Source organism: Rhinolophus sinicus, linkage group LG11, assembly GCF_036562045.2.
Source record: "Rhinolophus sinicus isolate RSC01 linkage group LG11, ASM3656204v1, whole genome shotgun sequence".
Lineage (NCBI taxonomy): Eukaryota > Metazoa > Chordata > Mammalia > Chiroptera > Rhinolophidae > Rhinolophus > Rhinolophus sinicus.
Window position 1 is genome coordinate 12,894,923 of NC_133760.1, and position 21,942 is coordinate 12,916,864.

At 48.6% G+C, this 21,942-nt stretch overlaps 1 protein-coding gene across 10 annotated transcripts in view; it reads right to left on the reverse strand.

Annotated features, from left to right (window-relative positions):
* The window catches only part of SIPA1L3 (signal induced proliferation associated 1 like 3), a 218,053-nt gene that overhangs the window by 58,323 nt on the left and 137,788 nt on the right, over positions 1-21,942 (reverse strand). For all 10 annotated transcript variants that reach the window (XM_019751424.2, XM_019751421.2, XM_019751429.2 and 7 more), the window contains 5 exons: positions 18,536-18,724; positions 17,492-17,666; positions 15,035-15,138; positions 12,228-12,385; positions 5,263-5,839 (listed from right to left, as the gene is read on the reverse strand). In XM_019751424.2, the coding sequence (XP_019606983.2) occupies positions 5,263-5,839; positions 12,228-12,385; positions 15,035-15,138; positions 17,492-17,666; positions 18,536-18,724 (1,203 nt within the window). The remainder of the gene's footprint in view (positions 1-5,262; positions 5,840-12,227; positions 12,386-15,034; positions 15,139-17,491; positions 17,667-18,535; positions 18,725-21,942) is intronic.

The following is a 21,942-nucleotide window of genomic DNA, read 5'->3' on the forward strand; positions in this document are numbered from 1 at the left end:
ACAAACCCACCTAGTCCCAGCCTGGGCTCCTGACTTCTGGAGAGCAAATGTGGCTATGCAACTACGAGCATATGTGGCTTATCGCCTCACAGCCAGGCAGCAGTCACTAGCCAAGCCCTGCTCTCTAAACGACCCCGCCTCCCTCCGTCCCCGTGCGGCCTAGATGGCACTTCTTGGCCCCCTTGTGATCGGTGGACTCTGGGACTTTTTGGGCCAATGAGCTGTGACTAGAATTGGTATGTCATCTGGGCTGGGGCATTTAATTGCCAGCATGAGACCCTCCGTCGGCCCTTCCCCTTTGCCACAGCCAGACAGTGGCTGTTTGGTCAGCTGGGGTCCCAGAGTTAGGACGATGTGAAGCAGAGACCCCAGCTGAACCTAAGATGGACATATGGTGTGAGCAAGAGGTAAATCTTTGTTGTTTTAAGCCACAAATATCGAACCCTGGTTGATATAATGACTCTAACCAAATAAGTTGGAGAAGCAACAAATCAGAGACCCTGAGATCTTATCTAGGTTGGGGGGTCATGCCATATTCTTTACTTCATGATATCATTCTTAGGGGCACCAATCTCTTTGCAATCTCCTCCTCAGACTGTCCCCCAACCTGAACCTGAACAGACCACATGGGGCCTCGCCTCCAATTTACTCCCTGCTTCATTTGTGTGAGATTTTCACCATGACGCTCTATCACCATGGATGTGAGGATCTACTAATCACAACGCCCTGTCCTCTTCCAGAATCCCCAGCACATCCGCAAGGGTTCTAGCCTCTTCTTGTGATAAAAAGATGAACTTAACAAGCTATGGCTATTATGTAAGTTCCATCAAGATCTGTCTACCCTTTCCTAAAACTGCATTAAGGAAAGAAAATATGTGATGGTTCCAATTTCCTGGGAGAAGTCATTCTCTGGCTAGAAATTATGCTATTTGATGTACCTATTAGAGCGGTGGCTTTCACACTTTTCCGACCACTACACAAAGAAAGAAATAATTTTGTCACAAGCCACACTATGCATTCACATATGTACACACACACCCATAGACACAAAAATTTTCCTTGCAATCCAAATTGATCACATTCGTGACTATGGGTAGCAAGAAATGAGAGTTTAGATGCGAAAGGACTTAGCTGAAAATGTAATCACATCCGTTTGGTTCCTATTTGGATAGTGAGAATGTGGGAATTGGGGGGAACATGTAAGACGGGAACTCCCCCAAACAGTGGAGGATCCTTACCCACTGGGATATATTCCGATACTTTTCATTCTTTCCTATCCTATCCTATCCTTGAAAACTGTTGGTTGAGGCACTGTAATTTATTTCATAACCCAACACGGTAAAAAATTATTGTTAATTCTTTACATATGATAATGACAAAACTGTTTTTAAGACTCTGTATGTTTCAGAGATAAATACTGAAATGTTTACAGAGGAAATTACACGCTGTCTAGGATTTGCTTCAAAACGATCAGGGGAAGGGAAGGGAGGGAAAGAAGACAAGGCCGGCCCTGGGCTCATAACTGGGGAAGCTGGTGATAAGGCTAGGAGTGCGTTACGTGAGTCCCTGTACTTTTGTGGATGTCTGAAATTCTCCATAATCAAAAAGTTCTAAAAACTGGTTTGAAAGGAAAGCCTACTGTTTACAGCTTCCAAAGGGAAAGCGTGACTGGATTCATCCTCGCCCACTACTTTTGTTTTGAGAGTCAAAATTCTTCTTGCCTTTGAAGCAGTCACCCCAAATTCAGTATCCACAGAATGTGGCTGTGGGTGATAGTGAAAAGCCTGTGTGTCTGTGCCTGTGACCAATCAGGCCACAGCAGCCCTGGGAGTCCTGGGGACGGCCCAACCTTCAGAGGCCCAGGCAGCTCAAACACTGCCATGCCACAGCAAGACTGTCTACTGCCACCAGTCTCCGCTCTCCCGTCCTTCCTTTGAATAATAAGACCCCTCACCGCAAGTCAGAGCTCTGATGCGTACAGGGCCACTTAGTTGGGGACCACATTTCTCAGCTCCCCTCACAGCTGGGTGTGGACATATATATGCATGACTTGGTTTTGGCCAACAGGATACGAGTCGAAGGGATGGAACTTCTACTTTGTGTCCTTAAAAATAAAATTGCTTGCCCTCCATGCTCACACTTTCGCTCTTCCTGTGGACAGGAACATGGCTATGGAGTGGCTCCGCCATGACCATGCAGATAAATATGATACCGAAGGGAAGGGCCTTGGGTGCCTGAGCTGTCCCTGCCAGCCTCGACCAGCCTGAGTACTAACTATGAGGGAAATAAACTCCCACCTTATTCTAGCTACTAGTAGGTCAGTCTGCAACTACCCACTAGAGCTGCTTTGGGTCATTTGCACAGGGAAAGGAGAGCTGGTAGGGGAACTCAGTGTCCTAAAACTGCTGTCCCCTTTGCAGAGAACCATTTCTGATGTTTAGAAGGTTTCAGAACAGCTCCGTGACACCTTATGAGACCAAAGGCACAGATCAGTTTGAAGGAACCACTGCCATGCCATGGGGTCACACCGCCCCAGGCTCCCCTTTTAAAGCTCATTTTCCTGGGGACTGATTTTTGTGTGCCAGGCACTGGGTAAGCCCTAGGAGGTAGTACACGTACTTGGCTTATTTTATAGGTACGGAGACTGACGTGATGTCAGTACCCCAAGGTAACAGAGCAGGTCTGACTCCCAAACTCTTGCTTTTAGCCACCTGCTGTATTCCCTGCTGCTCCTCCTGCCATTTCTTTTATTTCTTTCCTCCTCATTCTTCATCAGGATGATTCTTACTTATTGCTCTTGCCTCAGTATAAAAGCCATTTCCTCAGGGAGGCCCCGCCCCCTGGGCCCAGGCTCACAAGCTGGGGTGCTTGGTGGGTAATGTAAGTGACATGCAAGTGGGAGGAACCATGGCCAAATGGTGAAAGGGGGCATCCATTGCTCGTGTCAGCTGCTCACTGCCCTGTGTAAAGGCAGGCCCAGTATAGCCAGATCCCCCAGTTAGAGCAGTGATGTGATCAGGGAAGCAAGGATGAAAGTGAGTGAGACGAGTGAGGAGACTACTGGATAGTCCAGGACAGGCCAGGGGGAGAAGTAGCTGGACTCTGCCTACCGGAGGCGGGGCTGACAGACTGGATGTGGATGTGACAGAGGAGCGAGGCGGATGCCAAGGCTTCTGACCTCAACAAATGGAGTGACGGACGTATCCTTTACTGAGACAGAAAAACTCTAGGAGGTAGGGGAGGAAAACCAGGAGTTTCTTGGACATGTTAAGTTTCAGGGGTTTATAGCCACCTGAGTGGAGATGCTGAGTAAGCAGTCAGCTACCAGTCTTGAGTTTGGGTGCAGATAGGTTTCAGAGTCAGAAAAACCTGGATTCTGACCCCAGTCTGCCACCTACTGGCTGTATAACCTTATGTGAGTATCTATAGCTCTATGAGCCTCAATTTCCTCATCTGTCAAGAAGGGACGGATAAGAAGAGCACCTCCACTCCGGGGGTGGGGTGGGGGTTGGTGGACTGTGAGATCATGCGTGTAAAATGCTTATTAGCATAGAAGCAGGGTTCAATAAACTCATTCAACTAACCAGTTCATCGGTATTTACTGAACAGCAACTACCATGTTTCCCCCAAAATAAGACCTAGCCAGACTATTAGCTCTAACGCGTCTTTTGGAGCAAAAATTAATATAAGACCCAGTATTATATTATATTATACTCGGTATTATATTATATATTATATTATGTTATATTAGATCCAGTCTTATATTATGTAAGATTCGGTCTTATTTTAATATAAATATATTAATTTTTGCTCCAGAAGAGGCATTAGAGCTGATGGTCCGGCAGGTCTTATTTTCGGGGAAGCACAGTCTGCGCCAGCCCTGATCTACGCATATGAGGTAAGCAACTGAGTAAAACAGGACGAGGCCCTGGTTCACAGACCTCACATCCTGTTGTGAAACCTAAACATTAGCTGTTGTTACCTAAAGCTGGGCATGAATTCTGGAGTTAGGGGATCTGAGAGCAGGGCTCCACCAGTCCAACTTGAACTTAACCAGAGTGCAGAGGCCCCAAAGGGTGATGACCACAAGCAGCCACAGTGGCATCTGGAGATCACTGCCCGCCAAATCAAACTAGCTTACCTGGGCAATCCTTCAAACTTCATATGATGTAGGATGATTATTGTTCCCATTTTTCAGATGGGGAAACTGAATCACACAGAGGTTAAATAACTTGGCCCAGGGGCGGCTGGATGGCTCAGTTGGTTAGAGCAAGAGCTCTTAACAACATGGTTGCCGGTTCAATTCCCACATGGGATGGTGGCCTGTGCCCCCTGCAACTAAGATTGAAAACGGCGACTGGACTTGGAGCTGAGCTGCGCCCTCCACAGCTAGCTTGAAGAACAATGACTTGGAGCTGATGGGTCCTGGAAAAAACACACCGTTCCCCAATATTCCCCAATGGAAAAAAAAAAAAAAAAACAAACTTGGCTCAAGGTCACACAGACGGTAAGTGGCAATGCAGGGACTTAAACCTGTGTTCACATGCAGGAAGTGCCATTTCTGCTAAACCCACTGAGAGACAATCACTGACCACAGCATTCTTTCTCACAGAGCTCATGTGACCTGAGTACTTCTTAGCACAATGCTTTAAGCAGCCATTACCAACTAAGTTGTTATTTTCCTTGAAGCGACTCTGCCACCCTTGGCTTGGCCAACGGTCTGAGCCTAAGCTGTCCGCCAGGAGTTTAGGGTCAGATTCTTATCCAGACCGAATCTTTGTCTTTGAATAGGGGAAGTTAAACCACTCACATTTATTGTGATTTCTGATGTGGAATTATTCCTGCCATACAATTTTATGTTTGTTCTTATTTCTTTTATCACGCTTTGTTATATTCCCCATATGGCCTGCTTATGACTTATCCTTTAATGGCCTGGAAGCTTTCTACTCTATATTAATTCTTTTAGAAAGTACCCTTACATTTTTAAAATAAGCTTAAACTTGTATTTTCTATCAACCTATAGAGTGAAGAAACATGCCTTCTGTCTTCCCAAAGTGATGGCATGGACAGCCCGGGATCCCTGGCCCAAACTTCCTCAGAAGAAACCCAGGCTGCAGGACTTACGAGTGTAAGTGACAATTCTGACTCTCTTGGGGCCAATTAGTGTTCTAACAGACAGGGCTAGGGGAGGCATTTCAGTGATTCCTAAGGCCTCTGTCAAACCACACAACGGCTGCGCCCTTGTTGAGCTCGCTCCCTTACCTTCAGTCTCTGGACGATGTCCCTTATGTCCTCCACCGAGCCCTCTGTGGCCCGTAGGAAGATGTGGTCCCCTCGCCCATAAAAGATTTTGAGCGTCGAGGAGTCTGGGGTCCAGCCAATGACATCCCCGCAGTAGCAGTTGAACACCACCTCCTTGGTGCGTAGGTCCAGGAGCACCACAAACTCGTTGGAAATTCCCAAAATGCAGTCAATTTCCACCCCCTGGCCATAGTCCTGAGCCGCCACCCTCCAGGCGATGGCCCCTGCACTGTGCTGCTCAGCGCCTGCCCGAGCTTTTGTCTTCTCCTTCTTCTTGGAGGTCAGGGAGATGAGGTTGAATTTGCCTGTGGAGTCAATGGGTGTGTTGGAGACACAGTTTTCAGCCAGGTCCTTGAGGTACTCCTGGCGGGTCCTGGTGGCCATGGTGTGGAACTTGTCCGACTTGTGTGCGGCGTTCTCCGCGTTAATCACCTTGGCCAGCAAGAAGTCTCTGAAGACATCAGATTTGCGGAATGTGGTTCCACTGGGGATGGGGGGGCCGAAAGGAGGAGCGTCTTTGGATCGGGTCACAGCCATACTGAGGAGGGAGAAAGCATTTAGATGGTAGAAAGAAAGGCACTTGAGAGTCCCGTTAGACAGAAAATACATGATCAGAAATAGGAGTGTCCTTTCTAAGAACAGAAGTATTGCTGACTAGATTGGAAACTTTAGAAAGTCTAAGGGCACATATGTGTATTTTTACTTCCTATACAGAATGTCCATTGATAATGCAAATAAATCTCCTAGCATCATTCCACTTCAGTTATTCTCATTTTACATACATACAGTTGACCCTCCATATCCGCGGGGACCACATCTGCAGATTCCACCAAGCATGGATCAAAAATATTTGAAAGAAAAAGTTACATTGGTGCTGACATGAGCTATGTAGTCAGGCCTAAGATGGTTGCAGCTGTGCTGAAGATGCACAGATTTTTTTCTTGTCATTATTCACTAAACAATATAGTATAGAATTATTTACATAGCATTTACATTGTACTCGGTAATATAAGTAATCTAGAGATGATTTAAAGTATATGGGAGGATGTGCGTAGGTTATATGCAAACACTACGCCATTTTATGTAAAGGACTTGGGCGTCCTGGGATTTTGGTATTCACAGCAGGCGCCTAGAACTAATACCCCTTGATGTGGAGGGACGACTGTATAGACTATATGGTAGATTTTAGTTTGGCAAAAATTCACTCCTTCTCCTCCATCGTGGGCAGGTCCATCCCCACCACATGGATGCTGGGACTGGTCACATGACTTGATTTGGCCAATGGTTTTCAAGCAGAGCATGCCATGGTGGGGGACGGCAGAAGGGGCGCTTGCCTCTTGTGCTCCTGCCATGAGATGAACATATCCTAGGTGGCCTACTGGTCCCAGAAGGTTGAGGGACACCTGCAGCAGACCTGGACGCAACCTTGGCGTCCTAGGGCCTAGGGCCAAGGTCAACCAGACCTCAGCTGATCTGCAGACGTGGGAGCCAGAAAGAAATGTTAATGTCTGTGAACCACTGAGTTTTGGGTTGGTTTGTTAAGCTGCATTGCTGTAGAACACCTGACTGATAGGGAATGTTGATGTGATCTAGTTCTTTAAAGCACTTGGGTAACACTGTTTAGTACACTCTGTAAATCATCTCAACAAAGGTCATTTTGAAAATTCATTGTGACAGGAAGTTAGCATGGGACCCTCCCTACTTCAGTTTTGACTGATGCCTCTATGACAGAAATCAGACAGCCACTGAGTGAGACTGTGAAAATGAAATGATGTAAAAGCCGTTCCCCGAAACTCTTGAACCTTCTCACCATGTAAACTACAGAGAGAAGGAAGATCCTACTGGGAGGAAGTCTGTGGCGAAAGCTGGGCAGTGAGCCCCACTGTGTCTGCTCCACTCCTCAGGTAGGGACCTCCCAGGTGACCCTGATAGCTGGGAGGAGACTGAGATTTGCCGTCTGCCTGGGAGACCTAGAGGGTGGACAGGGAGCCTCTGAAGAGCCCAGAGAACATGCAGCTAGCTGCAATTGCAGTCCCCGTGACACTTCCCTGCCTCTCGTTTCCTCTTTATGCTCCAACCCTGGACAGGTGATACACTGGCAGTTAGCAGAGTTGGGGGGAGGAGAAGTGCAAGGTAGAGAAACGGAGGCGAGGTAAGCAGGCCCGCTGTCCATCGAGGCTTCCAAAAGGAAGCAGCCCTGGCTTCAATGGGGGAAAAGATTTGCTGGTAGGTCAAGCTTGGAGATTTGATGAGTATCTTGGGTGTGACGTTCTGTTGACCAAATCAAGTAGCTCAGAGGCTATAGGGCAGATGATTTCAAAAACCAAGCAAAGCAGAGTGATCACCCAGGGCCAGAGGAAGACAACTCTTGCTGAAAGACATTTCAAGGGACTACAGAGTCACCGTGAATTATGCTGTTTATGTAATGATTAAAAAATGGTAAGAGATGTTGTAAATGAATGAGCAATAAGTTCACTAAGTTTTTCTTAAAGAGCATTGTATTCAGCCCCTTTGAAAACCTCAACTTGTGAGTGTGGTGTTAGGAGCGACTTCCTACTGTAGGACAATTTTTTAAGTAATGAGATTCTTGACTAAAACATATTCCATAAACCCCAAACACCATTTAAGACTTGTTCAGGTTTTGACTCCTAACCCCACTTCCCCAATTTGACAAGGTAGACAGTGAGACTGAATTTTAACAGTCTCACTGTTACTCTGACAGAGAGTAATGAATTTTAACAACCATTACTGGGATGCCCTATCCCTTGGACATTGGGATATCGTGGTCCCTGTCCCTCCTGAGCCTTTAATCTAGTTGGACAGACATACTAAACAAACACTCACAAATTAACTTGTAAGGGAATGGAGTGTACAGAACAATAGAAGGACCTGATTTGAACAGAGGGAATCTGGGAGGGCTCCTCCAAGGAAGTGACAATTAAACTGGGATCTGAGGCTGAGCAGGAGCCAGAGGAAGAGCTGAGGGGAGGGTGCTGCATGTGCAAGGACCGAATGAGAAAGAGCATAGTGAGGGGAGATGAAGCCAGGGTAGCCGGAGCCCAGAGAGCAAAGAGCAGGAGGCTGATACGGTCACCAGGGGCCAGGTACTTTTCATCCTGATCATGAGCGCAACCACTTCACCACCTGGGCTGGCTATTCACCGTTTGTATCCCCAGAGCCAGTCCCTGCCATTCTCTGCACTTAAGTGTCCTGGAAGATAGGTTTCTACGGATAGGTCATCTTCACCTGTGTTCCTGTGCCCGCTGGCTTCAGCCACCAGAAGTACAGGCAGGTGATGGGCAGGTAAGAGAGGGTGGAGTATTGATTTCTCTTCACTGCCTCCCTGCTGGGCTGGGATAGTGGTACTGGCTGCAGTTCTTTACTCACAGCCATAGCTCCTGTCGGGTAGCCCCTCTCCCAGAGCCATAGTTCTCTCTAGCTTCCAGAAACGTCTTCCATCCCCCTCAGACCTCATCAAGCTGAGGGGTTGGGGTAATGGCTCCCTGCAGCTGCTGGGCCCCCCACCCCACCCCAACCCTCACTTTCCTGTATCGGTTCCCTTAGCCACCGCTGTGAGTTCATTAACTCTTTCAGTTAAAACCCTGAGTGGGGCACCTGCTTCTTGCTGGGTCCTTGATGGATGTAGAGGCTAGCAAAGGGTGACAATCAGACTGACAATCTGCAAGGATCACCATGGTTGCCCCATGACGCAAGGGCTGGGAAGAACCTGATCCTGTGCAGGAAACCATCGAGGGAGCTCCTGCGTGACCCCTGCTCTCCACCTCCACTGTCCAGTGATTCTGCTCCACATCCTGGGAGTGCCATGAGGGCAGGGGCCACCTTGGGCTTAGCTGGTTCCCAACACAGGTGCTCAAAATTGATTAAAGTAATTTAAAGATTTAAATTTAAAGATTTAATCTTCAACAGACAGACCAAGAAGAAACAAATTTCTACCAATGTACAGTGTGTGTAACTTTGACAGAAAAAGGCATTTCCCAGTGGAAAGGTTCTTTAAAGGCCACACATTTTCTTCAGTGGGAAACTTTGTGGGCGTGGCCTTGTCCCCAGGCAGGGGGATGGATGAGATGACCACAGCAGTCTCTCTACTCAATTAACAGTGCACTCAGACTGTGCTTCACAGATGTGAACAGCTTTGCAACTTCTTCATTCAGCACTTGGCTGTTTATAGTGACAGATTTTGGCTTTTCCCATAGTCCTGATTCATGAATTTAAGAATCATGAAATTGCAAGCTGTTGAAGGTTTCTGGACAATCAGAACAGCTGGTCCCTCACTTCCCCAGCAGCAGGGACTAGGTTTTCACAGCCCACAGGCTGCAGGGATGCTGGGGTGCCATTCAGAAACAGCACACTTGAAACAGGAAAGGACAGCAACTCGTATACAACCAGGAGATGGTGTGACCACCAGGTCACCTGCTCACTGTAGCTCAGTAAGTATTTCTAGAGTACTCACAATTATTAACAACTATTTTCTCTCTGTCCACAGCGTTTGGGCCAGGCATCTTTCTAGCCAGAAAAAACGTCTCTAGGTCCCCCTACATGGCAAGCACTGTGCCACGATAGACATATGAAGGTAAATATGACATGGGGTTACCTTCACGGGAGGCAAGAGCCACATCAGGAAGTCATTTTTATAGTGTGACGAGCGCTGTGACAGAAACACAGGGGAGACAGGGAAAGGTCTGTCCAGAGAAGAGCTCCCTGGGGAAAGAGGAAAGAGGAAGGGAGAGGGTGCAGGAGGGGGCAGCTTTGATTGTATCACTGACATTTTCTTTCTTTAAAAATAAAAAGAGAGCGGAAGCAAACATGGCAAAATGTTAACATCTGTTAAATCTGGTGGTAGGCACATGGGTGTCTGTTACATTATTTTCTATACTTTTCAGAATGTTTAAAATTCTGCATAATAAAAACATTTCAAATTAAATTGTAAAAAACAGGAAGGGTTTGTATCTCAGAGAAAAGAAATCATCCCGTAGACCATGCAAAAGCTGGTCTGGAAAGATGAGAGGTCAGCTGCAGGCTGTTTTGATGACTCAGGTAGGAGAGGGGAGCTCAGGGTGGTGAGGAAAGGGAGAAGGGCCCAGCAACCCTGCTCAGCCCCTGCCTTTGAGGTGCTATGAGAGGGCTGCCTCCTCCTCCGGGTGTGTATGCGTGTGTATGTGTGCAAGAACAACTCCGTCTTCCCTCAGCAGCGCTACTTTTCAGCTGCCAAGAAACATGGGACACCATTTGAGTGACTTCAAGCCACACAGGCGTAGGCTCTTGCAGCTGCGGCTGAATGTGCCGGGAACAAACGGGTGGGTGGCGGCCTGGGTGGAGAAAGGGCCTCAGGTCTGGGCCTGTGCTGCCTGGAGGCCCTGCCACGTGTCTGGGGCAACATACCCAGCACAGAGGTTCTTAACAGCAAGTGCCGCACATCGGAACTCCCTTCTCTCATACATCCGGCTGAGAGAAGAAACTAGTAGATTCTGCCAATTCAATTCCATCAAGGCAACCAGTGCACCTATGCATATATCCTTGACCTAGTCACTCCATTTTTAGGACTTGATCTACCCCAGCTGAACTTGGACATGGGCGCAATGAGAGGATAAGCAGGTTATTCCCTGCAGGGTGGACTGTAGCAGCAGGTGGCAGGAAACAACACAAATGCCCACTGACGGGGGTGGGGAAGATTCCAGGCATCATGCATGTAACAGGATATTACGTAGTCATAAGGACTGAAGAAGTACTTTATATACTGGTTTGGAAAGATTTTAAGGACCTCTGAGTGAAAAACACAGGATGCAGAATAGCTGTGTGATAGGCTTCCCTTTGTATTAAGAAGGAGGACAAGGAACACCTGTGAGTATATGCCTGTGTGTGCACAAAATGTCACAATGCACAGGAAACTGCTGCCAGGAGTTGCCTCTGTAAGGGCAACTGGGGCGATGAGGGTCAGAGGTGGGAGGGAGGCTGGGATCTTTTTTCACTTTTGAATTTTACATTTTGTTTCTTTTGAATTTCAAACCATTTTCAAAAGATGGAAAATAACACTCAAGAGCCCATTCCCCAGAGCCTGCAGTGCTGCTCCAGGGTTAAGTGCTAACCTTAGCCTGAGCTACTGATAGGCTGGTTCTCAAGGACCATGGCTGTATCCTCACCCCACACTCAGAGAGCTTTCCATTTGGCCTTTGGGGACCAGGTTATAGCTGGTGCTTGGAGAGGACACTGAATGAGTTGAGGGCTGTGTCACTTGTTGATCTGTGAACTAAAAGCCTCAGCAATACCTCATGAGGGGGGTCCCTGCCTGCCCTGCCTCTGTCCGTCCGTCTTCCGATTTCTCTTTGGGCCCTCACTCCACACACTGGTTGCCCAGGGGTGCCTGGTAGTTTTGTTTAGGATGGGCGCCTGGCCCCCAGCCAAGTCAACAAAGCCTTAATTCTGGGGCTTCTTTTCCTGGAGAAGGCTAGCTTTTTGCTGGATTTGCAGCGGGGAGGATGTTATGTGCAGAGCTGCCAGCAAATAAAGCAACGTACAGGAAAGCGGAGCAGACCCAGCTGGGCCTGAACTTGTCAGGTGTGAGAGCCAGTAGATACAATTTGCCTTTTTGTCTTAAGCCAGATTGAGGCGGGTTTTCTGCCACTTGTAACCAAAAGATTCTTGGGAAATACAAATCCTAGATGGCTTCCTTATCAAAGCTGGCACATCACGCCCCTTTCCGGCTGAGCATCACTCTTAGAAGGGATAGAGTGTGTGAGTAGATCTCCCCTCCTGAAGCACAAAAAGAAACACAGGAGGCAGCCCTCCTGGGCCAGCTGTCTGTGCGCTGTCTGCCTCTGCATGCTGCCTGGACGCTGGACAGAGCTTCTGGGACCTCCTGTGTGTGTAGGGGGTGGGGTGGGGCAATCCCCAGGTGGGGAGGTGCGTACCTGTAGCAGACGTTCTCAGTGCAGGGGTTGTGGGCTCGGACAATGATGAAAACGTGCTGAAAGTGTGAGCGGATGTTCTTGGGGGTGAAAGGCATCGCCCCCGGCTCCTGGAAGATGATCGTCACAATGTCATTTCCGATGTGCCTCTTCCTTAGCAGCTGGCAAATGGGAAACAGAGGCGGGGAGGAAAGCGTCACAGGTCGGCTGGGCTCAAGAGTCCTGCCTGGACCACCACAGCAGTCTCTTCTGTCTCCTTGCTCCCACCCCTCCCAGTCTGACGCCTACATGCAGCCAGAGGGAGCCGTGGACACCAGGGTCAGATCACGTCCCTCGCTGCTCAGAGCCTTTCTGTGGCTCCATCTCACTCAGGGTAAAGGATAAGGTTCCCACAGGGCCCAGGGGAAGCCACACAATCTGCCCCCGTCACCTCTGACATCTCCATCCAGGTTCCCCCTTGCTCACACTGCTCCAGCCACACTGGCCTCCTGCTGCTCCTCAAACACGCCAGAAACACTTCCTCCTCACGGCCTCTGCCTTGGCTATTCCCTCTGCCTGGAACACTCTTCCCGCAGATCCCCACATGGCTTCCTCCTTCCCTCCTTCAGGTCTTGGCTGAAATGTTACCCTCCCAGGAGGCTTCTGCTGACCGTATTATCCCAGATCTCACCCCATCAACACCCCATCTCTGCTCTTCTATCCCCATTACTTAACATTTGTCGACACTTAGCACACAGTGGCTTTTCCCTCTTCCTTTTATTTCTTATCTGTCTCTTCCCACTACTGTGTCAGCTCCATGAAAATGTGTCTGTTTTGTTCACTGACCACTGCTGTATTCGCAGTGCTGAGAGCAGTGCCTGGCACACAGTAGGTGCTCAATAAACCTCTACTGGAGGGCAGCATGGGCTGGTGGCCTTCAACCTGCTCAAGGCCATGCTCATGGACGGCAGAGGTAGAGGCAGACTGGACACAGCCCACAGGGTTGCTCCTGGGCCACTACCCTCCCCGGGACACCTGACTTGAGAAGACTGGGGTAGTTGCAGCTTCATACTGGCCTATGGGTGCCCTGTCCTCTCTCCCCTGCTTGTCACAGTCTGAAGAAGACGGTTATCTTCACAGGTGACGGTGTATTCATGTCTTTTTACTTATTTGCTGAAATTACATTGTTCTATTTACATAAGTTCAGCCTTCAGGTAACTGTTAGGGATCCACAGACAGGAGCCGCATGTAGTTAGTTCTACGTGAGGAGGCCCAAGTGTGAAATCCAGACACACTCAGCAGCACAACTCACATTATTTTGTTATATTGTTAGTTCTTCACGTGTGTTTTAAACTGGATTACTTGAAATTGCTAGATGAAGTACCCATTTACCATGGATGGCATGTTATACCCGTATCAGCAAGTTGCATCTCATTTAATCTGCACAGCGACACTAGGAGCTAACTCATCGTACCCCCTTTCACTGATGAGAAAACTTAGGCTCAGAGTGACTGAACGACTTGTCCCGGGTCACACAGGCATGAAGGGACCCAGAATTCGAACCCACTTCTACTTGGTTCTACAACCCAAGCTCTGCCTCAGCACGCCTCCCAACTTCCTGTGCCCCTCCTTTCGGGCCCTGCCTCATGTTCTGGTCTCATGCAAGAGTGCAGGGAACCTTTCCTAGTGACCCCGAAACGTGGGTGCTATCATTCTACCCATTTCGCAGAGGAGGGACCCGAGGCTCAGAGAGGTCAGATCACACAGCCAGGAAGAGGCAAAGTGAGAGCTCAAACTCAAGTCCAACTCTGAGGCCAGTGCTCTTACAGCATGTCACTGGGCTCACCTTATGGAATCACTGAGAGCTGACCATTTTTGGCTTATGAAATCTACAATGTTACTTGTACCAATGGAAAAAATATATACTTCCTAAGCCATCAAAAGTCTATGAGGCGTCTATTCATTAGAAAGTAAGAGTTGTTTCTGGACCGGGTCTGCATGGCGTGTCCGGGAGAGGAGCCTCTTGGCAGCAGCCATTTCCCACCCAGCACCTCTTCCTTCTTCTGGCAGCCACGTCCATACTCTCTGGGAAAGCACCTCCCTGACTCACCTCTTTTGCTAGGGATGGGCATATGCTTCAGGCTTGGCCAATCAGCCTGCTCTATCCCCCTGTCCCAGGCAAGTGAACGGTTCAATGAAATTCAGTCCGAAACATTTTGGGGCCACCTGGAAGGCACAACTCTCTCCCCTGGCGTGGCTGTGCTGGGGAGATGTGATACGAAGACTGCTAGGGGGCGTCTTTGCCTCTACTTGGGAGACCTGTGAATAGGCCACTATGAAGAAAAGCAGAAGTAGGAAATGGAAAGGATTCCTAACATAGTCTGAGCCCCTGGATCCAGTCATACCCAAAGCCAGCCCTCTCCCAGCACTTACAAGTTACAGAGCCCAGTAAATCCCACCTTTCGCTTATGCCAGTTTGATTTGTGTTTCTCTCACTTGCAGATGAAATAATACTGACTGATTCACTCTTTTCCCCCCATAAGATCCATCATGACTCAAGAGGCCCTTGAGGAGAGTTGGGATAGTAGGAGGCAAACAGGGTGACCAAGGAACAGCTAAGAAAAAATTGACATCATATGACACCCGACCCAGGAGACAAGATGGTGGTGCAGAGGGTCTCCAAGGCCAAAGGCCTCCGTCTGCTCACAGGACGGTGCCAGGAGAGCCGATGCCGGGCAAGCAGCCAGCTAACAGCTGTGGGAGACTGCCTGGGGGCCCAGCTGCGCATCAGCTGGAAATCATGGGGCGTCCCCGCCCTGGATCCTACTGACCTGCTGCCTATTGTTGGGGGTGTAAGGGAGCAGGGTGGAGACATGGAACATGATCTCATAGTCCTGGTACGTCGTGTACAGGGAGTGGGTTCCCGTGGAATCAGCTGAAACAGAAACACCAGTTAGCACTGCACTTCCAAAACCTCTGGGCTTTTGCCAGAGCCCACATACCATCTGTGTCAGTTTTTAACTTGATGTTTTCACTTAACTCCACTCTTTAAAATTAAATACATTTAGATAAAAAGGAAACCTTGTATCACACAGCCACCAGACTGGTAACAATTTAAAAATCTGATAGTACCAAGGGTTGGTGAGGATGTGGAGCAACTGGAACCCTTTATGTGGCTGGTTAGGTGTATAAATGTGTTAGCAATATCTATTAAAACTGAAGACAGGCTTAAGGGGTGACCCAGCACCTCCTCTCCTAGGATCATAGTCTAGATGACCATACACATGTACCCCTAGATATGGGTACAAGTGTGTTCAACTGTCAGTCAAAAGAATGAATAGACAAAGCAGTATATTTATACTGTGGAAAAATACACAGCCATGACCAGGAATGAGTCACAGCCACAATGTGGGTGAATCCCACAAATATAATGTTGAATGAAAGACACCAGATGCAAAGGAGCACATACTGTATGATTCCATTTACATTACATTAAAAAATAAGCAAAAAATTATATTACGCAGATGTACACATATAGGTATCAAAACTATGAAGAAAAGAGGGAAATGACAATCATCACAGTCAGGATACTGGCTATCTCTACTGGGAGGGGGGTTATGACCAGGGAGAAGCACACCTGGTTATTGGCTCCATGTTTCAGAGAGGGAAACTGAGGCACAGGCAGGAAGTGGCTTGACCAAAGTCATACTTGCAATGAGTGGCAGCAATTGATGTTTATTTGAGAGCTAATTCTCTGTAAGGCACTGTGCTGGGCATCTGACGCTCACAGCGAGCCAGTGCTGGGGCAAGAGTATGGCTGTCCCTTAGTGGAGGGGGCTGAACCCTGGGAGCAGGCATCTGTCTGAGAAGGAGGATAATAAGTCTCCTTTTCTTGAGTGTACTGCCCGTTCAGCAGCTCACCAACAGAACCACAACACTAATGCTCACACTTGCTGCGGGCTTCCTGTGTGCTGTGCAGGCAGTTGTGAGAGGCCCGTGCCCTGTCAGCACACTGAGGGTGGCGCCACCCTTGGAGCTCTGGGAGGCTGGACAGGTTCGCACCCGGCACAGAGTGAAGGCGCAGTATGTGAGGTTCAACGCCATGCTCCTGAGGTAAGCATAACTATTACCGTCACTTTACAGATAAGGAAACTGAGGCAAAGAGAGGCAAAACCACCTGTCCAAGACCACAACACCAGCACTGGCACAATAAGATGCTTATTCCTCCTACTTCTTCAACAGAGGAGGTGAAGGTCACGATGATGACAGCCGCATACAGCTGTTCAACTCTTAATTCACCCCTCTGTGCTTGGTCTCCTCATCTGGACCTCCATTTTCCAGATGAGAAAACTGAGGCTTGGTGAGGCAAGGCAAAGAGTGAATGAGCAAGCCAGGGCCACATCTTTCCAACTCACCCTGAGCAATGAATCCAACGACAGCCCACCCCCAAGGCCAACGGGCAGTCCTCTCCCCAGGGAGTGCTGATGCCAGTTCTGTGTCAGCCATCCATCCCCCAAACTACTTACCACGAAGCATTTCAATCCCACACATCATCTATAAATGCATTTATGTATGTACGTGCATATACATGTAGGGAATGTTCTAACATATACGTTGTACCTACCACCCACCTTAAGCAACAGATCATTTTGCATCTGTTTAACATATTTGTATATGCTTAACGTATCATTTTCCACGTACATCCAGCCTCTCCCTGGACAGGTAACCACCATCCTGAATATCGTTGTCTACCATTGTTTTTCTTTAGAGTTTCACTATGTAAGAACAAGCCTCCAAATAATGTACTGTTGAGTGTGCTTGTAAGAGGCACTGTTCAGTATCCGCTCTTCTGAGACCTGCTGGCCACACTCGACATGAAGTACGTGGCCCTCATCCAGGCTGATCCCTGCAGCCCCGGTTCGTCGCTGTCACTGCCATGCAGCACTCCGCTGTGTGAATAAACCACAGTGCCGTCCATGTCTACGGTTATGAGTATGCAGACATCTCCCGGGATGCACATGCACGAGTCCTCAGAGGACATGTCTAGCAGAGCAACTGCTGGGACACAGAGTCAGTGACTCTTCAGACTTACGCAGAATATGCCACACCATTTTCCAAGGTGGCTGCACTCCCTGCATTCCCACAGGCCGAGTTTCAGAGCTCTCACTGCCCCGTGTCCTCACCTGGCGATCACCAGGCCTTTGGACTTTCACCCATCAGGTGGGCACGTGGGGGTGTCTCCCTGTAAAGCCAATTGGGTTCCTAACCAAGCCACCACTGCCACTTACTCTTGACATCCAGCTGGGCAGCGTACTTGGCGAAGCCCTTCAGGCAGACCTTCTCGCCGACCAGGGAGAGGAACTCCTCGAAGGCGGGGCCGGCCTCCTCGTTGTTGTACATCTCCTCTTCCGAGCTCTGGCCGGCCTTGCAGTACAGGATGCCCACTTTGTGTTTCCGGCAGAGCTGCAGAGGAGAGAGCGCGTTATGGGGGCAGGCCAGGCACAGGGAGGGAACAAATGGGGCTTTCACAGGTGCTGAGGCCGGGAGCTCAGTGCCACAGCCAAAGAGGAAGGAAAAAAGGCATGGGGGCTTTTCCCAGTTGTCCCTCTCCTCACTCCTGTCCAGAGGGGCGTGACAAGGTGCCCGTGCTGCCTAGTCTCGGTCTGTCGATAGAGGGCGATGCCACCCTCTCGAGTGAAAAAGACTGTGCCTTGGCCGGATTCCCATAGTAGGTGGACGGGAACTGGCTAAGAATCTGCAAAAGGAAATTCTGAAGGGCTCAGTAGAGTCAATGTTGTTTTTTAGAGGGTGGCCCCAATAACCATGTTTGTTTGATGTAGTCCTGATTCCCCTGGTCACTGCTGACTGGACCATGGGCAGATAGACACCTGAGCTGAGTGTGGGCTGCTCAGAGGCTCTCCTGGGATAGAGAATCAGAGACTGGGACTCTGCATGTGGCTCTAATTCTAACAGCAACTCTGGTAGGCAAGGGAGGGCCAGAAAAACAGAGGGAGCCGGTGTACAGAGAGGGGGAGAGAACAGGAGTGTGTACGTGCACACACAGACACACACACACACACACACACACACACACACACACACACACACACACAGAGGAATCTGGTGGCTTTCTCATTCCTAGACTATTTCCCTTCTGAGACCCAGTCACATTCCGGCTCTTGGCATCCCCAAATTTGGTAACAGATCCCTTCTTTTACTAAAACTAGCTTAAGAGCGTTTCTGATCTTTGAAAAAACAATGACCAAGACAGAAAGAGGTACCAGGAGTGGGGCCACTGTGCCCCACTGGTCCCTGCCCTGGCTCTGACTCACCCCTTGCTCGTCGAGCTTCAGCAGCTGCTCCGTCACCTTGGGAGTGTTGAGAGCCAGCCGTAGGCAATGGATATTGAGCTCGGGGATGACGTACTCAAGGGCGTCCTTCAAGGGCAGGCCGCGCCCGGTCCCATGCTTTGTGGCGGTGGGCGTAGCGTCCTCCAGGATGGAGCCCCGCAGGGTGATGAGCTGCTCGAGGGAGAGAAAGGTGGGTTAGGAGGTTCTTGGGACCCAGGAGGGGATTAGAGCAAATGAGGGTGTCCTGTTTTTAAAGCAACATGTGTGACGGTCAGTGGCTTGGGATCTAGGGCCAGAAAGCCCTGGGTTTGGACCAGGACTTAAACTTGCTGCCTCTTGGCTATGTGATCTTGACCAAGTGACTTCCTATCACTGAGTAGAGCTGCGTCCTCTTTTGTGAAACGGATACAGTGACAGTATCGTAAACTCGAGGGGGTGTTGGAGGACCAAATGAGACAGTGCATGGAATATACCTTCGTTTGTCTAACAAGTACTGACTGAGTGCCTCCTAAGTGCCAGTCCTGTTCTAGGTACAGTGAACAAAACAAAGACCCCAACTTCATGGAGCTGACATTCCAGGGGGGGAGATGGATTATTATCAGGGAGTAAGAGGTATAATGAATGAAACAGGCTCCACAAGGTGGGCATTCAAATGAACACTCTCACTGTCATTATTACAATATTATTATATGTAAACATATTACCATAAGCTTTGATGTAAAACACCTGCCTGCCCCCGACATCAGTACCACCTTGGATCTTGAACGGTGGTACTCGCTTTCCACATGATTTCCTGACAAAACTACAACCAGTGGTTCTGATTCAGTTGGTCTGGGGTGGGGCCCAAGCATACATGTATGTATGCATTTAAGTATACATATATTTATATGTGTGTACAGTTAAACACACACACATATGTACATGCACATGTTTAATACCACTCAGCTGATTCTGATATGTAGCCAGGGTTGAAAACCTCTAGTCAAGTCAATCATGGCCATCTCACTCCCCTTCCCCAGATGCTGCTTTCCACGTTTTCTCTATAGCTGGCCTCGTGACTAGTTCCAGGCAATGAGATGTGAGGGACTTCAGCTTGGGGAGGACTTCTGGGGCAGATTTCTCCCTGATAAAAGGAAAGCCTTTTTCCATCTGTCCATTTCTTTTTGCTAAGGACATTGGTGTGATGATAAAATGTTTGGAGCTGTGGCAGCCATCCTGTGATCATGAGGAAAGAAACAAAAAATATCACAGAGAAGTCAGTCCCAGCAGACACCAACCTCCACACTTCCTGTTAGATAATTAAAATAACTCCCTATCATTTTAGCAAATGGCTAGTCATGTTTTTCTGCTCCTTTGCAGATAAAACAATTTTTAACTGATATAGCTTAATAACAAGTCACATTTATAAAGGTTTAGTTCACTGCACTGTATTCAGGTACGACTGGTATTTATTTATACGACTAGTACAACTAGTAGTTATTTAATTATACGTATAGGTCTGTTTGGGGAGATTATCTCCACTTTACAGATGGGAAAACGGAAGCTTCAAGAGGTTAGGTGCCTCATCTTAGGTCACCACAGCTAAATGGCTGAACCAGGATTCCAACCCAGGTTGATTCTTCCAAAGCTCATGTTTTTTCTTTGAAAAAAAATTTTTTTTGACTGTGAAGTATAATCCACAGAAAAGTACACAACACATATTAGTAGAGCTAAAGGAATCATCACAGAATGAACACCTATGCAATCATCACCCAGATCAAGAAACGCAACATTCCCGGCCCCTAGAAGCCTTTCTGTGCTCCTTCCCTCCTCCCCAAAGGCAACCTTACCCTGACGTCTAACCCCGTAACTTATTTATGCCTGTTTTTGAGTTTCCCGTGTTTGGATCATTTTTTATCTGGCTTCTTTCTCTGAATGCCATGGATATGACGTTCCACCATGTTGCTGCAAGAGGCTGACATTTTCCCCATGATGGAGTTCATCTACTCTACTGCTGACGAGCATGGAAACTGCTTCCAATGTCTGACAACTGTGACTAGAGCTGTCAGAACATCCATCGAAGCACCTCTGTGTACACGTGAACACATTTCCTTTTGGGTTTACACCTAGAAGAAACATTCCTACGTCACCAGGCATGTTAATCTTTAAGTCTACTGCACGGCCCAGCAGTTTTCCAAGTGGCTGTCCCATTTCCCACCTGCCAACCCCGTCTGAGAGCCCCTGTGACTTTGCATCCTAACACCAGCTCAGGCTTCTAGCCACATGTGCTGCTGGCTACCAGGTGATGCCATGCCCAGGGCTAGGCACAGCTGCTCCAGCACCACACCAAGATGGTGCAGCCGGGGGTCTGCAGCCGTACAAGGGAAAATCCCTTCCCCAAGGAATTGTTACAAGCACCCAACAAACACCTGGGGCAATGGTTTAAAGACTGAGGATCAGTGCTGACTGGAAAAACTTGCTCACCCTAAGTCAACAGGCACAGGAGGTGGCAAAAATAACATGTCATGACATTGCCTCTAAGCATACAGCCCACCCTTGCCAAACAGGACCTGGGCCGGAGACACACAGGGAAGGAATGGAATGATATCATGCTTGGGAGTTTCCAGTTCTAGCCTTGGTAGTTAATAAACAAATCTCTCTTATCATAAGCAGGGTAGTCTTGAAATAAATTATGAAAAGCAATGATGTCTTATGCTTTGCCCTGCCAATCTGGGTGGCTCTGGGACTATGGATTTCAATTAATGCCCCAACAAGATCAGTGTCTGCATCCTGTTGACCCTGCCCCACAGCGCCCTCTGCTGGGGCCAATGGACAGCGTGGGCCAGAAATCCCATTCTTTCTTCCACACTGGAGACAGGTGGCCTACGGTCACATTTTGGCTCTGATGACTGGACCAAAAGCCATTACTTGAAAAGCTCCCAGCTTTTCCTTCTCTGCTGGGGATAATAAGCAGGGCACTGGCAGTGACAATGAGCGGTCACTTCTACTCTCCACCTGGTCCAGTCCACCTAGACTGTGACAGCAGCCTCCTCTAGGCCTCCGTCCTCCCACTCCTGCCAGCACCCCACCCCAGCCTGTTCTTCTGGTAGCAGCTTGTGTCAGATCACATCTCTGTTCTGTACAGAATCTGCTAACGACTTTCCATCTCTCTCCAAATAAAATCTACCTTCACTCATTGGGCTGCAAGGCTCTGGCATTTCATTGAGGGTAACCAGTCAAGTGAGCCATGAAAGGGCCTCAGCACCACGGAAGCAAGAAGTTTCCTATTTGCACAGATGGTTCTCTACTGGCTCCCAACTCATAGACATCCCTGCCTCACTGTGCTGGGCGGTGGGTGTATCATTTAAGAACTTTTCCTGGGAGGTCACTTGACAGTCAGTCTGACTGGG